Source organism: Dipodomys spectabilis, unplaced genomic scaffold, assembly GCF_019054845.1.
Source record: "Dipodomys spectabilis isolate Male_0828 unplaced genomic scaffold, ASM1905484v1 ptg000175l, whole genome shotgun sequence".
Lineage (NCBI taxonomy): Eukaryota > Metazoa > Chordata > Mammalia > Rodentia > Heteromyidae > Dipodomys > Dipodomys spectabilis.
The window spans coordinates 20,374,588-20,397,525 of record NW_024870852.1 but is presented as its reverse complement, the minus strand read 5'-3'; the positions used below and the strand labels follow the sequence as shown (position 1 = coordinate 20,397,525).

Sequence of the window (22,938 nt, the reverse complement as noted above, 5' to 3'; positions counted from 1 at the left end):
AATATCAGCTACCTAATAAGGTAGTTGGGCTAAAAATTAATATAGATGAAGTGCTTAGAGGCAGGGTATGGGAGTTCACACCTGTAATTCAACACTGGAATGAACATGTTGATCTCTTCCTCAGCTATACAGAAAATTCAAAATTCAAGACTAGCCTGCTAGCTGCCAGTGGCTTCCACCTATAACCCTAGCTACTCAGGAGGCTGAGATCTGAAAACTAAGGTTTGAAGCCAACCCAATCAGAAAAATCTATGAGACTCTTCTCTCCAATTAGCTAGCAAAAAAGCCAGAAGTAGAGGTGTGGCTCAAGTGGTAGAATGCCAGCATTAAGCAAAAATGCCAAGCAAGAGCCCAAGGCACTGAATTTAAGTGCCAGTACCAGCATATATTTTAAAAAAAACAAATAAATAAAGCGCTTTGAGTGTTAGGATTACTAAATCTACTTAATCCCCCACGGCTTTTGAATAAGATACACCTAGGTTGGGGCTGGGAAGGTGGCTCAGCGGAAGACTGCTTGCTTTGCATGTATGAAGCCCTGGGTTCGATTCCTTAGCACCACATAAGCAGAAAAAGCCAGAAGTGGTGCTGTGGCTCAAGTGGTAGAGTGCTAGCCTTGAGCTGAAGAGCTGAGGGACAGCGCCCAGACCCAGAGTTCAGGCTTCACAACGAGGGGGGGGGGAGGAGATACACCTAGGTCTACAGGCCAGCCCCTCTCTTGGCTGTGTGACCTTAAGCCAGTCACCACCTTTCTTAGCTTCAGCTTTCTCCTCCTCTCTACAGGAAAGACCATAATCTTTTGTGATGGTTGGATAGGAAGTGTTCTTCCCAAATGGTTGCTGTGCTGGCTGAAGACTTGTTGCTAATGGCTAATGGCACTACTGAAAAGTTATTGGTTCTTCGTGTGTGTGTGTGTGTGTGTGTGTGTGTGTGTGTGTGTGTGTGTGTGTGATTCAAGGGGCTTGAACTCAGGGCCAGGGCACTGTCCCTGAGCTCTTTTTGCTCAGGGCTAGCACTCTAGCACTTTGAGTCACAGCACCACTTCCGGCTTTCTGGTGATTACCTGGAGATAATCTGGTGGACTTTCCTGCTCAGGCTGGCTTTGAACTGCTGAGCAGCTAGGATTACAGGCATGAGCCACCAGCACCCAGTATTATTGGATTTTTTTTTTTTTGGTGGTTGGTGGGGCTTGAACTCTGGGCCTAGGTGCTGTCCCTCAGCTCTTCAGCTCAAGGTGAGCACTCTTACCACTTGAGCCACAGTGCCACTTCCGGTTTTCTGGTGGTTAACTGAGATAAGGGCTTCATAGACTTTCCTATCCCGGCTGGCTATGAACCACCATTCTCATATCTCAGCCTCCTGAGTAGCTATTAATGGATCTTGAGGGCACTAACTGTATCTATCAGTTAATCCATGGATAAGTTCATAACTGAAAGGCTCTTAGGTAAGGCCCTCTTGAAGGGAGTAGGAGGGAGGGGCTGGAAGAGAACTTCTGGTCTCTGGATGCAGCTTTCCTTCACATGGCCTTCCTCCAGGTTTCTGCATTGCCTGAAAGTAATAGAGCCAGCAAGCCAGCCATCAGCTGAAGCCTCGGAAACTGTGAGCCAAATTAAATCTCTTTTTCCTTCAATTTTTCTCAAGCATTTTGTGTCAGCAACAACAACAACAACAACAAAACACAGATCAACATGTCCTCCTTTCTGAAAGGGAAGCACAACACAGCCAACAGGCCTGCCTCCTTCCTGCTTGACTCCTTGTCTCATTTTTCCCAGTGGTTCACTTTAACATCCTTTTGACCCAGAGCCCCTTCCTTCACTGTTTCCAGAATTCTTCCCCTTGGCGTGCTCTAGAGGGGAGAACTCTGACTTCAGTCAGAAGAACATGCAGGATGTGCCTGTCTTTGGAACAAAAGGATTTTGACATGTTTCCAAGGAGCCTCGAGCCCTTGGGCCATCTTAGGCTTCAGTCTCTTCTGTTCTGGGATAAGGCTATTTCTTTATCCTAACCCTTGGCAATCTTGTAATATGGTGGCAAAGGCCAAGGTGAGATCTAGGGATGAGAATGTGTGCTCCTGGGTTTCTCTTGGATACCCCAGCCTTCTTGGGGAGGATGACTTGGTCAGAAATACCCATATGCTTCCATCTTGGAAGAGCCTCTGTAGGGCTGAGGAATCAAGTCCACTGGGAGGGAACCAACCTGCTGTCAGCACATTGGAGTTCTCCTGGGCTGCTCTGCAGACTTGCTGCTGTTGCTGGTTGACCAGGAGAAGAGGAAGGAGCCTAATCCCTGCAGAGCCTCCAGCTCAGTCCTCATCCAAGATAGAGGCCTGGGAACTCCTCTACTCAGGTGTAGGCAAACAACTCAAAGCCTCTTTCACAAGCTCATAATCCCAGCAATGCCTCTAATGCAGGAGGACCAGTTTGAGGCCAATCTGAGCTATATGATGAGCTTGAGGTAAGCATGGGTATACAGCAAGACTTTGTTTCCAAAACAAAAACAAAGAATATCCCCCCCCCAGGAGTTTCCTTAGATCCCCCCCTCAACCACCACCACCCACACCCCCTCAGGCAGGCACACACACACACACACACACACACACTTGTGTTCTCCAAGTGAGGAAAACAGCTTGAGCAACTTAACACTTGGGGACAAAAGTAGGGTGCATTACTCCCTCTCAGGTTCTCTTCCACTGCAAAATGGGCTTCAACAGAAGGTGACATTTTGGGCACCTGGAGGAGGGAGTCTATGCTTTCTAAAGGACTTTAAATATATGTACATCTATTTTTTCCCCCTTGGTGCTAGGGACTGAACCCAGGACACCGAGCTTGCCACCGAGCTAAGTCCCTGACCCCTAAATTTGCCTATACTATCTACAGCGGGCAGACGACAGCTGTGAGAGTATGACCTATGCAGGTAAGGGGTACACGAACAAAGCTCACTAAAGAGCAGGCATTAACTCCTTCCCAATCCCCAGACCCAAGCCTTCCGGATTTGCCCCCAGGAGTCCTCTTCAAGTCATCTTGGACCAGCCTTTCCCACCTCTTAATTGTACAATGAGAATTACAGGTTCTACTCCAACGTAGCACATCAAGTCTAACTGGGAAGGGGTAGATCACGCTCAAGGCGAGTTAAGTAATCGGTGGAATGCCAGGGCAAACGATCGATAGCATTTACTTCTTTCCTGCCGAGTCTAAGGGTCCCAGAGACGCAGGCTCGCCCCAGAGCCACTCCAGGAGAGGGCGTGGCTCCCGTAGCCACGCCCAGGAGAGCCGGACCCCACCCGCGGTGCGAGGAAGGGGCCTGCATGACGTCAAACCACTTCCTATGTAGCCATCCGCCGCGACGGAAAGTAGTCCCTAGACCCCTGCGGAACCTGCCGCCCATCCTGGGCATCACATAAAATTTTAGGGCACATCTGGGCCTGACTATGGCTTTCAGGCCTTCAGGTGATCCTCCGGAACACTGGAAATCTGTCTTTCCCTGTGGCGACGGTGGAAGTAGTTCCGGCCCACAGTGAGCCGATGGGTCCCTCCGCAGCGGAGGGAAGAGGATGGCGACCTCGTCGATGCCGGAGTCGGGGAGAGACGCGGCGACAAAAGCCTCAGGTAAGCGCCGGGTAGGGTTAGAATGCTCCCCCGCACGCTGCTGTGATGTAGGGTCCCGCCTAGGGACTACCCGGCGGCGAGGTCCCAGGCCGGCGGGGCTGTCCGAACAGGGCCCCGGGGTCCCAGGCCCTTTAGTCGCTCTCGCACTTGCCTGAGCGGAAACGCGGCGCCGCCACAAGATGGCGTCGGGCCTGGAGCTCAGGCAGCGCCGGGGACAGCCCCTAGTCACCAGGCCCCGAGACTGTCGCTTCAGCCCCCTCCGCCGAGCAGCCGGAGGAGGGGGGGGGGGGCGGGAGAGAGAAGCTCACCACTGACCCCGGGGGGGGGGGGGGGGTGGCCTGTGGACTGTACCACCGACCCAGCACTCGGGGGTCGCGGGGGGCCGGAGGACTGAACCACCGCGCCGGGGTCCATAGGGCCAACCATTCTGCGTGGCCACGACTACCCGCCACTGACCCACCTCACCCGGAACGGCGCCCGCCCGGGAGGCCAGGCTGGTCTTCCGGAAGCTTCTTTTCTCGAAACACCACAAAACCCCACCCCGTCGGAGACTCAGTCTTCGCATCTGCGAAATGGGCGCCCGGGCGGCGCCGGGCGGGTCGTGGCGGCCGGGGAGTTGGCCGGTTGGTCGCAGCTCTCCTCCCCTCTCCTCGCAGAGTGAAAGCCCCCGTCCCCGCTTCCCCCTGGCAGTCCGGTTCCCGAGCCCATGGAGGAAAACGAGGTGGAGAGCAGTAGCGACGCGACCCCTCGGCCTGGCCGGCCCGAGGAGCCCTCGGAGAGCGGCCTGGGGGTGGGCACCTCGGAAGCCGTGTCTGCCGACAGCAGCGATTCCGCCACGGCCCTGGGGCCGGCCGAGGCGGACGACTCCGGCGTGGGGCAGAGCTCGGACAGCGGCAGCCGCTCTCTGGTATGGACGGGCGGGAAGGCATGGGTGAGGAAGGCGGACGGACCGTGCGGCCCGAGCAGGCGTCTGCAGGATTAGCTTGTGGTGAAGTTAGCATTTATCGTTTCCGAACCAGACACTCTGTCCGACCCCTGCCATGGGTCTTCTCCTTAGCTTCATACCTTGTAAGGCACCTACTACCGCTGCCCTCCCTCACCGTACATAAAGGGAAACTGAGGCACAGCACAGTGCCAACAGCCCCGGCATTCAAATCCACAGCACTATCCGGCGGCCTCCCACTCTGGGAAGCAGTGTCTTGATTCGAGTCTTGGCCCTGTCTCTCGTTTACCCTTGACACCTCTTTCAGCCTCAGTTTCCCCATGTGTCAAGTGGGAAACACACTTATGAATCATCTCTTTCTGGCCCTGCATCTTGGTAGGTCTGTGATCATGACTACCAACGTGTAACCCTCATATTGCTCATCTGTAGAGCGGGAATAACAGATACACCTGCCTCAAGTAGTTTTCATGAGGTTTAACTGGATGCAAAGGAATTCAAGCAGTGCTCAGCACACAGGAAGCACTCAAGGTCTGGCCATTGTTACCTCTGAGATAGTGCTCAAGTCCAGGGTAAAATGAGAATGGGGCTGCCCGGTGTCCAGAATGTGCTAGACTCTGAGGCCAGTGAGGATAAGACCTCTGTGGAGAGCAGTTGGCATGGGGACCTGAGGTTGCAAAGGGCTAAGAAATTGGTTCCACATGGGAAAACTGTCCCAGAGGACAAACCCAGCCTGCCAGTTCAGTGATGGGGACCCACGGGACTGCAGATGAAGAGGTCCTGCCTTGGCCTTGGGGTCAGGGTTGGCTTCCTAGAAGTGCCAAATGAGGGTGAGTAGAGTCATGGGTGGGACTGGGAAGAACTTCAGGCCTATTGAATGAATTATGCAAAAGCCCAATGAAGCTCACTCCATCTGGCTGTGGTGTGGGGTATGAAGAGCCTCTAAACACCACTGGGAGCCCTGTGACTTCATGGTGCGCTCTGCATGGAGAGCTTCTGCCACTGGCCCTCTGTGCAGTTGAGCATGTGTGTTGCCCTCCTTTGTATCCTAGGGCTCAGGAGCCAGAGCTAGCAGGTGGAGGGAGCTGGCAGGTTGCCTTCCCTGGGCCCACTTCTGGCACCTGAACCCCATGTTTCTCCCCCTGCCCCTCCCCCAGGAGGAGGTGTCTGAGAGCAGTTCCAGCACGGACCCCCTACCTCATGGCTACCTCCCAGATTCATCTTCGGTGTCTCAGGGGACTGTAGCAGAACTACCAGGTGGCCCCACAGTCCTGGTACACTCCAGCGCCCTCCCAGACCCCAACATGCTGGTGGCGGACTGCACGGCTTCCTCCTCAGACCTTGGCTCAGCCATTGACAAGATCATCGAGTCTACCATTGGGCCTGACCTCATCCAGAGTGAGTCCTGAGGTGACCCCAGACCCATGCTGTGAAGTGCCACCCTGAGCCTGCTCCCATTCGTGAGATCTGAGTGCCTCACACAGTCCTTAGGCACACCCTGAGAAAGTAGTTGAGAGAGCTGGGTCCAGTGGCTCCGACTTACAATTCTAGCTACTCAGGAGGCTGAGATTTGAGGATTGCCTTTTGAAGCCAGCCTGGGCAGAAATGTCTGTGAGATTCTTTTCTCCAATTAACAAGCAAAAAGCTAGAAGTAGAACTGTGTTCAGGTGGTAGAGTGCTAATCTTGAGTGGCAAACCTAAGAGACAATGCCCAGGCCCTGAGTTCAAGCTCTAGCACTGATACACAAAAGGAAAGGAAAGAAGGGAGAAAGAAAAAAATGAAAGGAAGAAAGGAAGCCGGGCATCAGTGGCTCACACCTCTAATCCTAGCTACTCAGGAGGTGGAGATATGACGATTGTGATTCAAAGCCAGCCCAGGCAGGAAACTCCGTGAGACTCTTATCTCCAATAAACTACTCAGAAAACTGGAAATGGCGCTATGGCTCAAGTGGTAGAGCACTTGCCTTGAGCTGAAGAGCTGAGGGACAGTGCCCAGGCCCAGAGTTCAAGCCCCACGTCCATCCCCCCCCCCCCCAAAAAAAAAAAGAAGAAGAAAGGATTGAGCAGGGCAAAGCTGGAAGAGCTATGGTTCAAGGGGTAGAGCACTAGTCTTGAGCACAAGAGCTGAGGAACAGCACCCAGGCCCTGAGTTCAAGCTCCAGAACAGGCACAAAAACGAGAAAGAGAAGTGCAGGGCCTAGGCTTGACCTTGAAGTTTGGAGCAGAGGAAGGATGGACTGCTGTGGTAGCACTGCCATTCTGGTGCCTGGGCCAGCAGGTGACCTGCACCAGTCCTAACACTAGCCCTGTTGGGGACACCTGAGGCTCAGAGGATCAGTGCAGCTGGTCTCCAGTTGCCCAGTAGGGTCTAGGGTGCAGAGACAGCTGGAGGCCCTCCCAGGATGACCTCCTATCTCTACCAGGCTGTATCACCGTGACCAGTGCTGAAGATGGCGGGGCTGAGACCACACGGTACCTCATCCTGCAGGGCCCAGATGATGGTAAGACCCTACTGCAGGCCCAGTGAGCCCTATAGCAAGCAAAGGTCCCGTGCAAGCTTGACAGGTTCCCCATTGCTCTCGGTTGAGTTTCCCTCCTGGCAGGGGACTTGGTTCTGGGATCCCCAGACCTGTGTAGGAGGGGCATCTGGAGGTCACAGCCAGCCAGCCTCTGCATAATCTCCCCCACCTTCTCCTACTCCCAGGTGCCCCCATGACATCAGCAATGTCCACTTCCACCCTGGCCCACAGCCTGGCAGCCATCGAGGCCCTGGCAGATGGCCCCACGTCCACATCCACAAGTCTAGAGCCTTCTGAGGAGGCAGCAGCTGGATCTAGCTCCCTACCCCAGCCCCTCCCAGCCCCTGGCGCTGAGGAGCTGGACCTACAGAGCCTGGAGGCCCTGATGGAGGTGGTGGTGGTGCAGCAGTTCAAGTGCAAGATGTGCCAGTACCGGAGCAGCACCAAGGCCACACTGCTGCGGCACATGCGTGAGCGGCACCTCCGTCCAGGTGTGTACACAGCATCTGCCTGGTGTGGGTGGCCCAGTGGGGCTGGGTACTGGGCCTCACATGGCAAGCCTGTCTCTCTCCCTGGTGGCAGCAGCAGCGTCCACAGCTGGTAAAAAGGGACGTGTGCGGAAGGGGGACACCGCCGCCACCAAGACCCCAGAGGAGGAGGGTCCAGAAGAGGAGGAGGATGATGACATCGTAGATGCGGGGGCCATTGATGACTTGGAGGGTAAGCTCCTGTGCCTCCAAGCCTCGTGTCCCCACTCCCATCTACAGTGACTGGATTCCTGCACCTCTGTTATAAGAGACAGGGATTTCTGTGCGGTTGTGTAGGCTGTGCACCAAAGAAAATAAATGAGGGGCCTCATTTATCTGAAAGAAAGACTCGGGGAAATAGCCAGGTATGGTGGCGGTCTGTGACTGTGATGTCATCTACTCAGGACAGAGATCTGGAAGATGGAGATTTTGCAGCTAGCCACAGCAAAATGTTAACAAGACCCTATATCCACAACAGTCTAGGTGAAGTGATAAACACCTGTGGTCCAAGCTACCCAGAACTTGTAGGTAGAAGACTGAAGTCTGAGCCTAACCCCAGGCAATACTGAAAGACTATCCAAAAAATAAATGAACCGTAAAGGGCGCAAGGCCTCTCTCAAGTGTGTAGCACCTGCTTAGCAAGCACAGGTCCCTTAGTTCAAACCCTAGTAGCACCAAAAAGAAAAAAATAAATCACCAGACAACAAGGGCTCCTGCCTGTAATACTAGCTTCTTCGGAGGCGGAGATATAAGGATCATAGTTCAAAGCCAGCCCGGGCAGGAAAGTCCCTGAGACACTTATCTCCAATAAACGACTCAGAAAATGTCAGAAGTGATGCTGTGACTCAAGTGGTAGAGTGCTGGCCTTGGGCACAGAGAGACTTAGGGATGGAGCCCAGTCCCTGAGATGAAGTCCAAACCAGCAAAAAAGAAAAAAATAATTTCATTATTTTGCTAGAAAAAAAGATTAACTGTTTATGTTATATACCTAATAATGTGAAGTATTAGTTCAAGAAACAATTATTAGAAAATTATTAGCTATTTCACTGTGTGTGTATATGTGTGTGTGTGCATGTATGTGTGTGTATGTGTGTATGTATGCAAGAGGGAGAGAGACAGAGACACAAGTCTCCCAAGTGCAGCTCAGGCTTACCTTGAACTTGAGATCTTCTTTATTCAGCCTCCCAAGTGCTGGACTGCATGTGTGTGCCATTACTCCCAGCTTACTTTTATTTCTTACACTAATTTTTGAAATCCAGTGCATACTTTGCACCTACCTATGTCTTGGGGGCACAAGGCACATTTTAAGTGTCTCGCAGCCAGGTGTCACTGGACAGGCAAATGTCAGGAAAGGTGCAGAGTAAGTACTTGCAGGGGTGCTCACTTGGGCGGGCTTGAAGGAGGAATGGGCAGGGATGTGGAAGTGGTCTTGCAGAGGATCTGGGCTGGGGTTAGGGCTGGAAAGGCTGGTCCAGCACTGTCCTTTCCCTGTCTCCACAGAGGACAGTGACTACAATCCAGCTGAAGATGAGCCCCGAGGCCGGCCGCTACGGCTTCAGCGACCCACCCCCAGTACCCCAAGACCCCGGAGGAGACCTGGCCGGCCTCGGAAGCTGCCTCGCCTGGAGACCTCGGACCTCCTGGGTGGTGAGACTTGGTCTGGGGAGGGCTGTGCGGGTGGCAGGGTGGCCTCACTCCCTGCTGCTTATGGAAGGCTCTTGGAGAATAAGTGTACGAAGTGACAGTCTCAAACCAGCCAGCCCACAAGTGCTCAGCAGAGCCCTTCTGGCACCAGCCAGGGACTTAAAGGCTTCACGGAGGCACATCTACTGGCGACTTGTCACAGCAGAAGAAGCAGGAAAGCTGGGCGCTGGTGGCTCACACCTGTAATCCTAGCTACCCAGGAGGCTAAGATCTGAGGGTCACAGTTCAAAGCCAGCCCGAGCAGAAAAGTCCCCATGAGACTCGTCTCTCCAATAAACTCAAAAAGCCAAAGTGGCGCTATGGCTCAAATGGTAGAGCTCAGGGACAGTGTTTAGGCCCTGAGTTCATGCCCCAGGACCAGGGGAGGGGGGAAACTAAGCAGGAAAGGTTTAAAACAGCAAAATAAGAACAAACAAGGCTTAAACTGAGACTGTCCAAGGAGCCTTGGCTCCAGCATTCAGCTGGAACGGGGAGCCTGTCATGGGTGTGAGTGCCACCCATGCACTGCGTAACCAAGAGCTTCTCACTTTGTCCATTGGGCTCCTGTTCCTTATTCCAATGGAGGGGGGCACCTGCCTTCTAAGGGTGGCTTGTAAGGTTAAACATACACAGAGGGGCTGGGATTGTGGCATAGTGGTAGAGTGCTTACTTAGCATGCTTGAAGCCCTGGGTTCAATTCCTCAGTATCACATACACAGAAAAGAAGCTCATGAACAGTGCCCAGGCCCTGAGTTCAGGCCCCAGGACTGGCAAAAAAAAAACCATACACAGAAAGGTACCTGGTGGTCTTGTGTCTTTGCAGTTTGGAGATCTTATTGAAGCCCCTGTTCTGGGGCTTCATCTCCACCTGAGCACTGTCCGTGAGCTTCTTTGGCTCAAAGCTAGCGCCCTCCCACTTGAGCCACAGTGCTACTTCCGTTTTCTGGTAATTAATTGGAGATAAGAGTCTCATGGACTTTCCTGCCCAGGCTGGCTTTGAACTGTAGTCCTCAGATCTCAGCCTCCTAAGTAGCTAGGATTATAGGCATGAGCCACTGACTGCTTAGCCCCTTAATTTTTAAAGTAGTATTTTCCACACACTCAGGTGGATAAGACTTAGAATCTTCTGACCAGTCTCTCCAAAGAGCACCAGAATTAAAGTCCTGCTGTTGTTGCCTCCCCTGGCCTGAAATGTCCTGTAAGGTCAGATGGAACTCAGGAAAGGAGTGGTTTTGCCTTAGGGTGCACAGCCAGTTGGAAAGTGAGCTGAGGCCAGAACCCAGTTCTCTGGACAGGGTGGTCCCCAGCTCTTCCTCTTGCTCTGGACAGCATCCTGTGTCAACTGTGCTGGGCTGGAGGCATTAGCTCAGGAGAGGGTGGCATATGGACAGTCCCCTCTGTGAACTGACTAGAAAGAAGAGGTTGGCTGGTGTCCAGCCCTCTGTCCACATCTCGCCTGCTCTGTCTGGATGATTATGAGCTGCATGTCTGTGGCAGGTGTGGGTGAGCCTCTCGTGAGTTCCCAGAGTGGACAGAGCCCTCCAGATCCTGAAGCTCCCAGCTCTTCCGGCCCAGGACACCTGGTAACCCCAGACAAGGCAGGCAAGAGCCTTGTGGAGCCAGGTGTGAGCCAGTCAGATGAGCCCGATGTCCCACCCCGCCGGCGGGGCCGACCCTCCAGGCGCTTCCTAGGCAAGAAGTATCGCAAGTATGCGGAACAGAGGTAAAGGGAGGGTGGTGGTGCCTCAGAACTCACAGCCCAGCAAGACCCACCCACACCCTTCCACCAGGTACTACTACAAATCACCCAAACCTCTTCTGAGGCCCTATCTGTGCCGGATCTGCGGTTCCCGCTTCCTGTCCCATGAGGACCTGCGCTTCCACGTCAACTCCCACGAGGCGGGAGACCCACAGCTCTTCAAGTGCCTGCAGTGCAGCTACCGCTCCCGACGCTGGTCCTCGCTCAAGGTGGGAAGGTGGGGAAGGCAGAAGGCATCAGGCAGCAACCTGGCCCCAGCATGTAAGGATACGTAGCTTTTCTAGACATGCTGGGTTGGCTGCATCCTTCAGAAGGCAGCCAGAGAAAGACCAGTGGCACCCTATTTTCTACCTTTTTTTGTGTGTGTGCGCCAATCCTGAGGCTTGAACTCAGGGCCCTGGACACAGTTCCTGATCTGCTTTGTGCTCAAGGCTAGCGCTTTACCACTTGAACCACAGCGTTACTTCTGGTTTTTGAGTGGTTAATTGGAGATGAGATACTCATAAGGACTTTTCTGCCTGAGCTGCCTTCAAACCATGAGCCTCAGATCATGAGCCTCCTGAGTTGCTAGGATTACAGGCGTGAGCTACCGGCGCCCAGCTGGAACCCTATTTTCAAAAGGACAGTTCACCCCAGGACACAGATTTATTTGCTACAGTCTGGCAGTCGTGATTTTGTGAGACGCAGTGATAGAACCTTTCCAGCAGATGGCAGCCATGTGTCTCAAGAAAGGGCCCCTGTTCCTCCCTAAGCCCAAGGTGCTGGGCCCTGCAGCAACCCCATGGCTGGTCTCACCCAGTAATTCATCTTCTGTCCTGTGGCCCAGCAAGATTGTAGGCTGATGGCTCCATTTTCCTGACCCAGGGAACTTTGGTTTGGCCTGGCAATGCAGGAGGGTCCCTCAGACACTGGGGCAAGCGCCAGTACTTTCTTCCTATGCTGCCCCCTCCCAGCCTCAGGGACCCACAGCTTGGCGTTGTGGGCTTCACAGGGGGACATTTCATTGGGGCATGGGCTGTGGAGCTGTGCTGCCTGGAACATCACAGGAACTGCCATTGCAAGGTCCTGTCCTGAGCTTCAGCTTCCGTTTTTGTCACATGTTGAGCCAGCACTGGGCCTGGCACTCTGCTGAGACTTCCCAGCCATCGCAGTCCTAGATCCTAGCAGCAGTGCCAGCTGTCCTCATGCCCTTGGCCTGGAGCCTGCTGTGAGCCCCATGCTGTGAGCATGGGCACGGACGGGGGGCCAAGCCCCAGCCCACCAGCCTCCCTCTTTCTCAGGAGCACATGTTCAACCACGTGGGCAGCAAGCCCTACAAGTGTGACGAGTGCAGCTACACCAGTGTCTACCGGAAGGACGTCATTCGACATGCAGCTGTGCATAGCCGGGACCGGTCAGTGGGCTGGGTGGGGACAGGGGCAGGGAGGCCAGGCAGGGGGCAGATGGAGGCCCAGGATCACCACAGTCCCAGCAGCTTGTTAAGAGACATGGCCAGGAAGACGAGGTGATCCATCCCTTGTCATTTGGCCAAAGAATGTGAGGACTTAGTCGTCCCCTGTCATTGATTAGGTTTCTCAACTAAAAACTGAGGGCAAAAGTTGCTTGTAGGAGTTCCCTCAGGGACTTGAAGATGCAGTGCTTTCTGGGCACAGCAATGAAAGCAGATAGGACACAGGGGTCTGATGGCTGCTCATGGAACTGTAGGTGTGCACCAAGGGTGGATACAAAGACCCTTGGGATCCAGACTCCAGCCAGGTGTGTGGAAAGCCAGCTTCCCAAAATGTTTATGGGTTTTCTTGGAAAATTAAGTAAATGGGAGAAGCCAGGTGCCAGTGGCTCACGCCTGTAATCCAAGCTGCTCAAGAGGCCAAGATCTGAGGATCACAGTTTGAAGCCAGTTGGGGCAGGAAAGTCCTTGAGATTCTTATCTCCAATTAACCACCAGAAAATCAGAAGTAGTGCTGTGCTTCAAAGTGGTACAGTGCTTAAGCTTTCAGCAAAATTGCTCAGTTATAGTGACTAGGCCCTGAGTTCAAGCCTCAAAACAACTGACCAAAAGGAAGAGAAGCTCTGTGACCCAGTAAGGTTAAGGTTACCAGGCTGAAGGCCTGTTTTCCAATGGCTTTCTTTCCTAAGGGTCTTCATGAAGCCTTTAGTATAAAACATGTTGTGTGATTGTGAGGAGAGAAACCTGGTGGCCAGGTACAGAACGGGGATGTCCATAGAGAGCTTCAGCATTTCCCCATGGGCTCCCTCTGGGGGAAATACTAGGAGAAGGGCAAAGGTGCCCAGGGTTGAGATGGGGTGTGGTAGGCATGAGAGCATCTTTCGTAGGCTTAGGGAAGGCATGGTTTAATTTCTCGATCTTTCTTTCCAGGAAGAAGAGGCCAGATCCGGTGAGTCTGGGACCCTGGGCTAAAAAGGGATCTGCCTGTGGCTGTTGATGGATAGAGGCAGAAGGCAAGGCCCCTTCCTCCTCTCCTCTCCATGTCACCCCCTCTGTCTCCTCAGACCCCAAAGTTGAGCTCTTTCCCCTGCCCTGTGTGTGGCCGTGTGTACCCCATGCAGAAGAGACTGACACAGCATATGAAGACACACAGCACGGAGAAGCCTCACATGTGTGACAAGGCGTGTGTGGGGTGTGGGGGTGCATGCCAGGCTGGGGCTGGGGCTGGGGTGTCACCTGGGCGACGTCCCGTCTAATCCCTGCACCCTTCACAGTGTGGAAAGTCTTTCAAGAAGCGCTACACCTTCAAAATGCACCTGCTCACGCATATCCAAGCTGTAGCTAACCGCAGGTACGTCCCCTTCCTCCCCGGGCCCCTGGGGGTGAGTGTGCTTCCTCATCACTGAGCCAGCCTCCCGCAAACTGCCTCCAGGTTCAAGTGTGAGTTCTGTGAGTTTGTGTGTGAGGACAAGAAGGCCCTGCTGAACCACCAGCTGTCCCATGTGAGCGACAAGCCCTTCAAGTGCAGCTTTTGTCCCTACCGCACCTTCCGTGAGGACTTCCTGCTGTCCCATGTGGCCGTCAAGCACACAGGTCAGGCTGGGCACAACCTGGTGTCCCTGTCCAGTCCTCAGGGTCCCAAGCCTCCCTTAGAGGCTCGGTTTTCCTCGTCTTCCCTCTGGCAACCCAGCCAGAGGCTCTAGCAAGTGTGCTGGGAGTCCTGGGGCAGGTTCCCTCTCCCTGCGCCTGCCTTTGGAAGGGGATCTGAACGGTCCACTGGGTGACGGTTGGGAAAGTTAAGTCTTGGATCCTAATTCCCACGTGTGCTGGGCACTGGGGTTAGACCAGGGCTCCCAGGGCTTCCCCCAGATGCAGCAGCTGAAGCAGTGGTGTTGCTCAGCCCATGGAAGGGGGCTCTCAGCCAGGGTTCTGGCTATCTGGAGGTTGGTGACACAACAGAAGAGGGTATAGTCATGTGACTCTGAGCCTAGGTATGGCTGAGCGCAGAGTGGCCCTAGTCTTTCCTACCCTGGCCCTCCAGCGGACAGTGTCCCATGCTACCATCCCTGGGAGCGTTGCTGCAGGGCCAGGGGGTGTGAGTGTGCCCCTATGTGTCTGCAGGAGCCAAGCCCTTCGCCTGCGAGTACTGCCACTTCAGCACGCGCCATAAGAAGAATCTGCGCCTGCACATCCGCTGCCGACACGCCAGTAGCTTTGAGGAGTGGGGGCGGCGCCACCCCGAGGAGCCCCCCTCCCGCCGCCGCCCCTTCTTCTCTCTGCAGCAGATCGAGGAGCTGAAGCAGCAGCACAGTGCAGCCCCTGGCCCACCTCCTAGCTCCCCAGGACCCCCTGAGGTAGGCCCAGCTAAGCAGACAGCAGACAGACGGGGCTTGGGGAATGGGCTGGGATGATGGCATGACCCCGCTGTCCACATCTGCACTGTGGCATAGGAACAGCAGCCCTGAGCTTAAGAGTTGGCGCAGCTGTCTAGTACCAGTATGATGAACAGAAATACCAGTAGCTGAACTTTACCAAAAGTCCCTTGCTTAGCGACGTGACCACACTCTACCTGTCTGTAAGGGAAGGTGAGGAATGTAGCTTGTAGCTATGTCTGTTGCATGTCCTGAAAGAAATCGGTGCCATTAGCAAGAAAGAAGAGAATTCAGTGGGCCAGGCACCAGTGGCTCATGCCTATAATCCTAGCTACACAGGAGAGTGAGATCTGAGGATTGCAGTTCAAAGTCAGCCTGGGCAAGAAAGTCTGTGAGACTCTTTTCTCTAATAAACCACTAGAAAACTGGATGTGGCACTATGGCTCAAGTAGTAGAGCATTTGCTTGAGCTGAAAGCTGAGGAACAGCACCCAGGCCCAGAGGTCAAGCCCCCTGACCAACAACAACAACAAAAAAGAAGATTCAGTGAGCAGCTAGCATTCATGGCCATCACTGAGGCTCACAGTGGCGGGCTGATAGAACATAGACTGTAGATGGTGGTCTTGGGTTCCAGTCCTACCTCCGGAGGCCAGTCACCTCTCCTCTGTGAGCCCTCAGTTCCTCTGTGGTACTGAGCTCTGGGAGGGAGCTGGAAAAGTGGAGGTGAGATGAAGTAAAGTGGCCAGTGGGGGATGCCGAGCAATAGAGGTGCTTAGGGAAGGTGCGTGGGGTCTGGACCACCCTGCTCAGGCTTGTCCCTGTCACCACCCCCAGGTCCCACAAGAGGCAGCACCTTTCCAGTCACCTGAGACCCCCCCTCTGCTCTGTTCTGACCCCCTGGGTGGTGCGACCATCATCTACCAGCACGGTGAGCTCCAGGGAGACCAGGGCCCCACGGGGAGTGGGAGGACAGCACTGGTACCATGTCCAGGCACTCTGACCTCAGGTCCCACCCCACCCAGGAGCTGAGGAGTCCACTGCAATGGCCACACGGACAGCCTTAGATCTGCTGCTGAACATGAGTGCCCAGCGGGAACTGGGGGGCACAGCCCTACAGGTGAGTCTCCTGGGGCCCCCTCCCCACCCGGCATGCACAGCCCCACAGAGGACGCACTCGGGATGGGGTGGAGGAAAATGATGACTCAGCTCCAGCTAGTGGGGAACAGACTCACTGAACCTGGTGGGCAACCTAGGGAGATGGGCTCTGCCGCTAAAGGAGGCCCCAGGAGATCAGGGCACCACCCACCCTACCACCCTCTCTGCTCCAATGGGGGCATCCAGCAAGTAAACAGCTTGTATTATTTTTCCCTAGAAAGGCTTTCTTCAGCCTTATCCCCAAGGTTAGATACACATTGATTTGTAAATCTTTTTGTTGTTCTTGTTTGTGGGGCTTGAACTTGGGTCCTGGGCATTGTTCCTGAGCTTTTTTGCTCAAGGCTAGCACTCTATCACTTTGAGCCACAGCTCCACTTCCAGATTTTTGATAGTTAATTGGAGATGAGAGTCTCACAGAACTGTCCTGCTGGGGCTGACTTTGGACCATGATCCTCAAATCTCTGCCTCCTGAGTAGCTATGATTACAGGCATGAGCCACCAGCACCGGGCTGACTTATAAACTTTTTAAAAGAGTTTCTCTTTCTATACTTAAATAATTACTCCATCTAGAATTTATTTTTGTGTGTGTGCAGGAAGATAGGGTATGTTTTTCTTCTAAAAGTAGCCCAATGAAGTAGTTCAAAATGGTTCCTTCATCATATGCACTGTTTTGATTTGGTGGTGGTGGTGCTGCTGCTGGTGTGTGTGTGTGTGTGTGTGTGTGTGTGTGTGTGTGTGTGTGTGTGTGTGTGTGTGTGTGTGTGTGTGTGTGTGTGTTCACATCTAGGAACTTGGGCTTTGTGCATGTACCAGTAACGTACATTGTACTGCCTGGAGCCTCCAGTCCTCCTGCCTTTACTTTACAAGTGCTAGGATTACAGGTATACACTACCATGCCCAGCTTATTTTGGCTTCTGATTACAAAAGCATATTCTTGTTGAAAAACCAAAATGGGCTCTAAGAAGTGTTCAATACAAGTGAAAGTCCTTAACATTCTTCCACTTCCCTCAGATACCCAGTAAGGAGAAATTTTCAGGGTTTTCTCCATTCACTAGCACCTAGACCTTTGTTCCTTTAAAAACGAGATCACACTTAATACTCCTTAGCCACATACTTTTCTCCTCAACACTGTGATGTGTAACCTGGCCTGCACCTACATAGCCCTTACATGTCACACCTCTATCATTGTAGCATGTAGATGTTCTCAGGATTATTTATTTGCATTGTTTGCAGGTTGTCATTAATTCAAGCAGTGCAATCTGGTTGAAGTTTTGTCTATGGTCTTTATAATTGTGTGACTGTAACAGGTTGAATTTCTACTCTTTCTCTGTTTCTACTAACTTGGAGGAAGTCTCCCTTTTATGTATTTTGTTAAAAAATACTTTCTTCGTTTCCCAACCTCATTTCCTGGCTTGTTTTGCTGTAGGACTTACATTTTCTGTCATGATCAGAAAAATCTGTGTACTCCTAGATTACAAAATAACAAATTTTATACACTATATTTTATGAACTATACTATATTTTATAAATTACAGTATACTAGAAGGGTATCATATATAGTATAATCTATTATAATTATAAATAGTATATTTTATAAACTTATAAAAAATACTATATTAATATATTTACAACTGTGACATTTCAGCTTTTAATTCATTTAAAGCAAACCTTGTAGTAACATGTTAGAACTCAAACTTTTATCATAATGGTTTATCATTTGTCCTTCTACCCTAGAGTCTCTTGGTTGTAGCACTGTTGACATTTTAGGCTAGCTATCTCTGTGTGGTGAGTGCCCTGTGCATTCTGAGGTGGTCTGTACTACTACATGCCAGTGCCAGCCCTAACCCCAATAGTGCAATCAGAAATGTCTCCACACATTGCCAAATGTCCCCAAAGAGGAAAGGAGGCAAAATCACTGCTCTAGCCAGGTACTGTGGCTCACACGTATGATCCTAGCTATTCTCAGGAGGGTAGGATCTGAGGTTCCTGGTTTAAAGCCAGCCTGGGCAGGAAATTCCATGAGACTATTATCTCCAGTTCACCACTAAAATGCCCAAAGTGGAGCTGTGGTTCAAGGGGTAGAGCGCTTGCCTTGAGCACAAAAGCTCAAGGACAGCACCCAGGCCCAGAGTTCAAGTCTCAGGAACAGCACCCCAAAAAAAGTAAATAATCACTGCTGTATTCTTGGCCTTTCCACTTGCTCAATGCAACTTGGAAAGCTAGAGGGATCTTGGAAAGCACTTGTTTTGCAAATGAGTGGTGGCCTGTAAGCTTTAAGGCACCAAGATAGAGAAGAGCCTTGTACCTTGCATTCCAGCTCCTTGGCAAGCTCTAGCCTGACATGCTCACTGGTGCTGTTGCAGGTGGCTGTGGTGAAGTCGGAGAATACAGAATCAGCATCCCCTGGTGGGCAACCCTCCCCTGAAGACCCTACTCCACAGGTGGTGACGCTGCACGTAGCAGAATCAGGGGGTGGCATGGCAGCTGAGAGCCAGCTAGGTCCTTCTGATCTACAGCAGATCACCTTGGCACCTGGGCCCTTTGGTGGGGCTGGCTACAGTGTCATCACAGCACCCCCTACAGAGGAGGGGACATCAGCCCCTGGCACACCTTTCAGGTAGACTTGTCCTCTGCCAGGCTCTTGTCATCTTTATAACCAGCATGCTGAGACAGGCACATTTAGGCCCTGCCCACTTGAGCCTAGCCTAGCTTGTACAAAGTGATTGGGGCACAGGACAGTATCACAGGTCAGGAGCTGCCATTCTTTGGCCATCAGCTGTCCTGGGAACTTGATTTTCATGATCTCACCCAGCCTCCTCCCATGAGCTGTTTCCTTCCTTTTATAAATGAAGAAATAGGCCAAGGAGATTAGTAATTGGCCTAAGATCAGACTAGGATGAGGTAAGGCTTTGAACCCAAGTCCCACTGGTTCCCAAGACCAGGTGTTCTTTGTCTTCAGTTTTCCTGGTCTTTTCAGCTGGCATTCGGAACAAACTCAGGCTTCTTTGCCAGCATTAGAGCCTGGCACCTGCACTTGGCTTCCTTACAATGAGCGAGTTTGAGCAAGAGTGTGCTCATTGAGCCATGTAAGTGAACCCTGGGCGCAGGTGCTGAGCTGGCATCAGGAGCCCCTGTCCAGCATGGGGCAAGCCTCCTCTCAGCCTCTGCCCTCTGTCCCACTTGACCAGACTTGGGCTGGACGCCTAGCACCTTTCTCTGTTGGCCCTGCCCATCAGGACAGGAATTAGGGAATATTTCACTGCGTGAGCAGGACAGAATACTAGATACCTGGAAGCCATTCCTGGAAAAGGCAGCAGACTCAGGTTGCAAAGGCAAAGCCTCGGGTTTCCCCAAAGCTCCCATCTCGCCTACCTATGGTGGGGATTACCCACAATTGATGCCTGTGGCTTGGAAAGGCGTCCCTGTGGCCCTCCATTCTCTCCTAGAACCCCACCTCAGCCTCCTCCTTCTCTGCCCTCAGTGAGGAACCCCCAGGGGAGGCAGCCCAGGCTGTGGTTGTAAGCGACACCCTCAAAGACACGGGAACTCACTACATAATGGCAGCTGATGGGACCCAGCTACACCACATCGAGGTGAGGTTTGGGGTGTGTCCCTCCACACCCACCCAGCCCCTCCTCAGCCCCTCACACTACTGCTCTCTCCACAGCTGACTGCGGATGGCTCCATCTCCTTCCCAAGTGCTGATGCTCTGACCTCTGGAGCCAAGTGGCCCCTGTTACAGTGTGGAGGGCTGCCCAGAGATGGCCCAGAGCCCCTGTCTCCAGCCAAGACCCACCAGGCAGGGGATACCCAGGGCTCTGCCTCCTCACCTCCTGCAGCCAGCAAAGCCCTGGGCCTGGTGGTGCCGCCCTCCCCGCCATCAGCAGCCACGGCAGCATCAAAGAAGTTCTCCTGCAAGATCTGTGCAGAGGCCTTCCCAGGCCGAGCTGAGATGGAGAGTCACAAGCGGGCCCATGCTGGGCCCGCTGCCTTCAAGTGCCCAGACTGCCCCTTCAGCGCCCGCCAGTGGCCTGAGGTCCGGGTAAGCACTCCCCCTGCCACGTCTGCCTAAGCCTTCTAGCCCTTGCCTGTGTAAGAACCCTTTACTGAGCAACCCAGCCAGGTCCTCCGTCCCCTCTAGGGGCAGAGTGACTCAGCACAGTCCCATCTCTTGGGAAGCCAGTCGTAAAGTGACTTACGGCAGACATGGCTCTCAGTGTGAAGCAAACACGCAGGGCAGAGAGCAGACACACAGCCAATTGCTGGGCTTGGAGTGCTGGGGAAAACACTGAGAGAGACTGGAGGCTGGGGTCTGGGAGCAGAAACACAGGGGTGACGGTGTGAGGCATGGGTAGCGACTGCAGCTACTAAATTTCAGGGAGCAGCTTCTTGTCCCTCTGAGGCTCCCCCTGCTTGCTGAGTTTGTTTCCTGACCACCCCTGCCCTGCACCCTATGAGCTCTTCAGGGACTAGAGCCAAGGGCCCCATCTTCCTGAGGGGAAGTCCAGCTAAGCTGGACTGAGCCTGGGATGTCAGAGGTCCTTGCACCCAGCACCTCTAAGTCCTATAAGGATATGCAGAGTCTACTGCTGGCCGGGATTTCTCAGGTAAGCCAATGGCTTACCACCCTCAGGCCAGAGCCTGAGATGACTAGGTTTGTGCTTTTGACCCAGCTCGTCTAGTGCACAGGGATTTGACTCCGGTCTCCCTGGCCAATTGTCCAGGCACCTGAGCTCGCTGTCTTTCCTGACCCAGCCATGCCTGTCCTCTGCCCCGCCACAGGCCCACATGGCACAGCACTCAAGCCTACGGCCCCACCAGTGCAGCCAGTGCAGCTTTGCCTCCAAGAACAAGAAGGACCTGAGGCGGCACATGCTGACCCACACCAACGAGAAGCCTTTCTCTTGCCATCTCTGTGGGCAACGGTGAGGCCAGGCACTGCCAGATGGGGCCATGGTGCATGCGCAGTGGAACAACCCTGAGCCTGGCTTTTTTCCTCCTTCCTCAGCTTCAACCGCAATGGGCACCTCAAGTTCCACATCCAAAGGCTGCACAGTTCTGAAGGGAGGAAGTCAGGGACCCCTGCAGCCCGGGCCCCAGCCCAGACCCCCACCCAGACCATTATCCTGAACAGTGATGAGGAGACACTGGCCACACTGCACAGTGAGCTGTCACTGGGGCAGAAGGGAGGGTGTCAGAGGGGATCCAGAGGCTTGAGCCACAGCCTGAGGATACCTCTGGGCTGGGGCATTCCAAGCCTCCCTGAGGCCCCTGGGTGAACACCCTGCTCTCTGCCTAGCTGCCCTCCAGTCCAGTCATGGAGTCCTGGGCCCAGAACGGCTGCAACAGGCACTGGGCCAGGAACACATCATCGTGGCCCAGGAACAGACAGTGACCAATCAGGTAAGAGCCAAGTTGGAGTACCCTCCTGGCAGGACAAAGGCAAGATGGGGGTATCCAAGCTGAAGCTACAGCCACTTTTGGCCTTGGCAGGAGGAAGCCACCTACATCCAAGAGATCACCACAGCAGATGGTCAGACAGTACAGCATCTGGTCACCTCTGATAACCAGGTGACCTGCCCTTTCTACCCACTAGGGTCCCACCTTGGGGAGAACATGTGCTTCCCACACTACTGCCAGGGTCCGTGCTTGGTAGTATCCCTGGTCCTCCACTCTGCCTTACCTAGCTCCACCCTTCTCTAGGTACAGTACATCATCTCTCAGGATGGTGTCCAGCATCTGCTGCCTCAGGAGTACGTTGTGGTTCCTGATGGCCATCATATCCAGGTAGGCCAGACTTGGGGTGAGCTGGGGTCTGGAGGGCTGCTGGCCTCCTGGGGTCACAAATTGGCTTCCTCTCCAGGTCCAAGAGGGCCAGATCACACACATTCAGTATGAGCAGGGGGGCCCATTCCTGCAGGAGTCCCAGGTAGGATGCCAGGGAGGGGGGGGACTAAGCAGGGATGGTGCACCAATACTCTCACAGAGCTAGATCTCACCAGCTTCTCCCTTCCAGATCCAGTACGTGCCCGTATCCCCAGGCCAGCAGCTTGTCACTCAGGCGCAGCTTGAGGCTGCGGCACACTCTGCTGTCACAGGTACGGGGCTGGCTCCTGATGGAAGGTGGCTGGGGCCAGGCCTAGGTCCTGGGACCTCAGGCTCATCTTGCTTTCCCTTCCCCTGGCAGCAGTCGCTGATGCTGCTATGGCCCAAGCCCAGGGCCTGTTTGGTACCGAGGAGGCAGTGCCTGAACACATCCAGCAGCTGCAGCACCAGGGCATCGAGTATGATGTTATCACCCTGACGGATGACTGAGCCCCAAGGGCCCAACGCCGATCGTGGATGTTGGGGCTAGCTCTCCTGGGACCTGGGAGACTCACCTCCCTGTCCCCTTAAGGTGTTCATATACGGGGCAGCCAGCACCCTCTTGACTCCCAGGGAGCCAGACCTGTGCTGTTAAGGTTGGGAGGCAGCCATGGGCCCCAGCTAGGATATGCTGGGTGCCCCAGCCTGCAGGCAGGCTTTGGAAGATAAATCTATTTTTTTTTCTGGATGGACCCCACTGGGCCCTTACTCTTAATAAAGGGACCAGAGTCCAGCCCTGACCAACTTACTTTGTCCACTTGCTGCAAGCAGCCTGAAGCAGGCAAGAGACCCAGGAAGTAGAAGGCAAGGAAGGGCCTGAGGCTACTGTCCTGTGGTCAGCTTGCCCTGCCTCTCTGAGTGCCTTGGTCTTGCTATTGGGTGGACCCAGGGGGTGAACGCATGGGGTGAGGGCCTGATCTCAGGAGAGGGCTGAGCTGAGGAAGCCTGGCCCAGAGCCTGCAGACACTGTTATCCTCCTCTGGACTCCAATGGCAGACCTGGGTGGTGCTGAGGCTGGTTTTTTCCTGAGCCCTGACTGCAAACATCTGACTTCTCACTAGCATGGCTCC

At 53.7% G+C, this 22,938-nt stretch overlaps 1 protein-coding gene across 4 annotated transcripts; it reads left to right on the top strand.

The window, feature by feature from the left end:
• The first annotated feature begins 3,250 nt into the window (after window positions 1-3,250).
• On the top strand, window positions 3,251-22,601 carry Znf335 (zinc finger protein 335). 4 transcript variants are annotated; one of them, XM_042694323.1, is made up of 28 exons: window positions 3,251-3,602; window positions 4,259-4,509; window positions 5,700-5,940; window positions 6,966-7,043; window positions 7,247-7,552; window positions 7,647-7,781; window positions 9,089-9,235; window positions 10,769-10,979; window positions 11,062-11,239; window positions 12,311-12,423; window positions 13,408-13,426; window positions 13,542-13,658; window positions 13,752-13,828; window positions 13,910-14,070; window positions 14,599-14,831; window positions 15,683-15,776; window positions 15,871-15,965; window positions 18,367-18,620; window positions 19,485-19,596; window positions 19,671-20,045; window positions 20,786-20,928; window positions 21,012-21,166; window positions 21,303-21,406; window positions 21,497-21,574; window positions 21,707-21,790; window positions 21,867-21,932; window positions 22,020-22,101; window positions 22,191-22,601. In XM_042694323.1, the coding sequence occupies exons 2-28, from the start codon at window positions 4,309-4,311 to the stop codon at window positions 22,316-22,318; spliced, it is 3,987 nt and encodes a 1,328-aa protein (XP_042550257.1). In that variant the 5' UTR covers window positions 3,251-3,602; window positions 4,259-4,308; the 3' UTR covers window positions 22,319-22,601. The 4 variants fall into 4 exon arrangements, with proteins under 4 accessions (XP_042550257.1, XP_042550258.1, XP_042550255.1 ...); XM_042694324.1 differs by having other exon boundaries at window positions 7,644-7,781; window positions 22,194-22,601; XM_042694321.1 differs by having other exon boundaries at window positions 7,644-7,781.
• The last annotated feature ends 337 nt before the right edge of the window (window positions 22,602-22,938 follow it).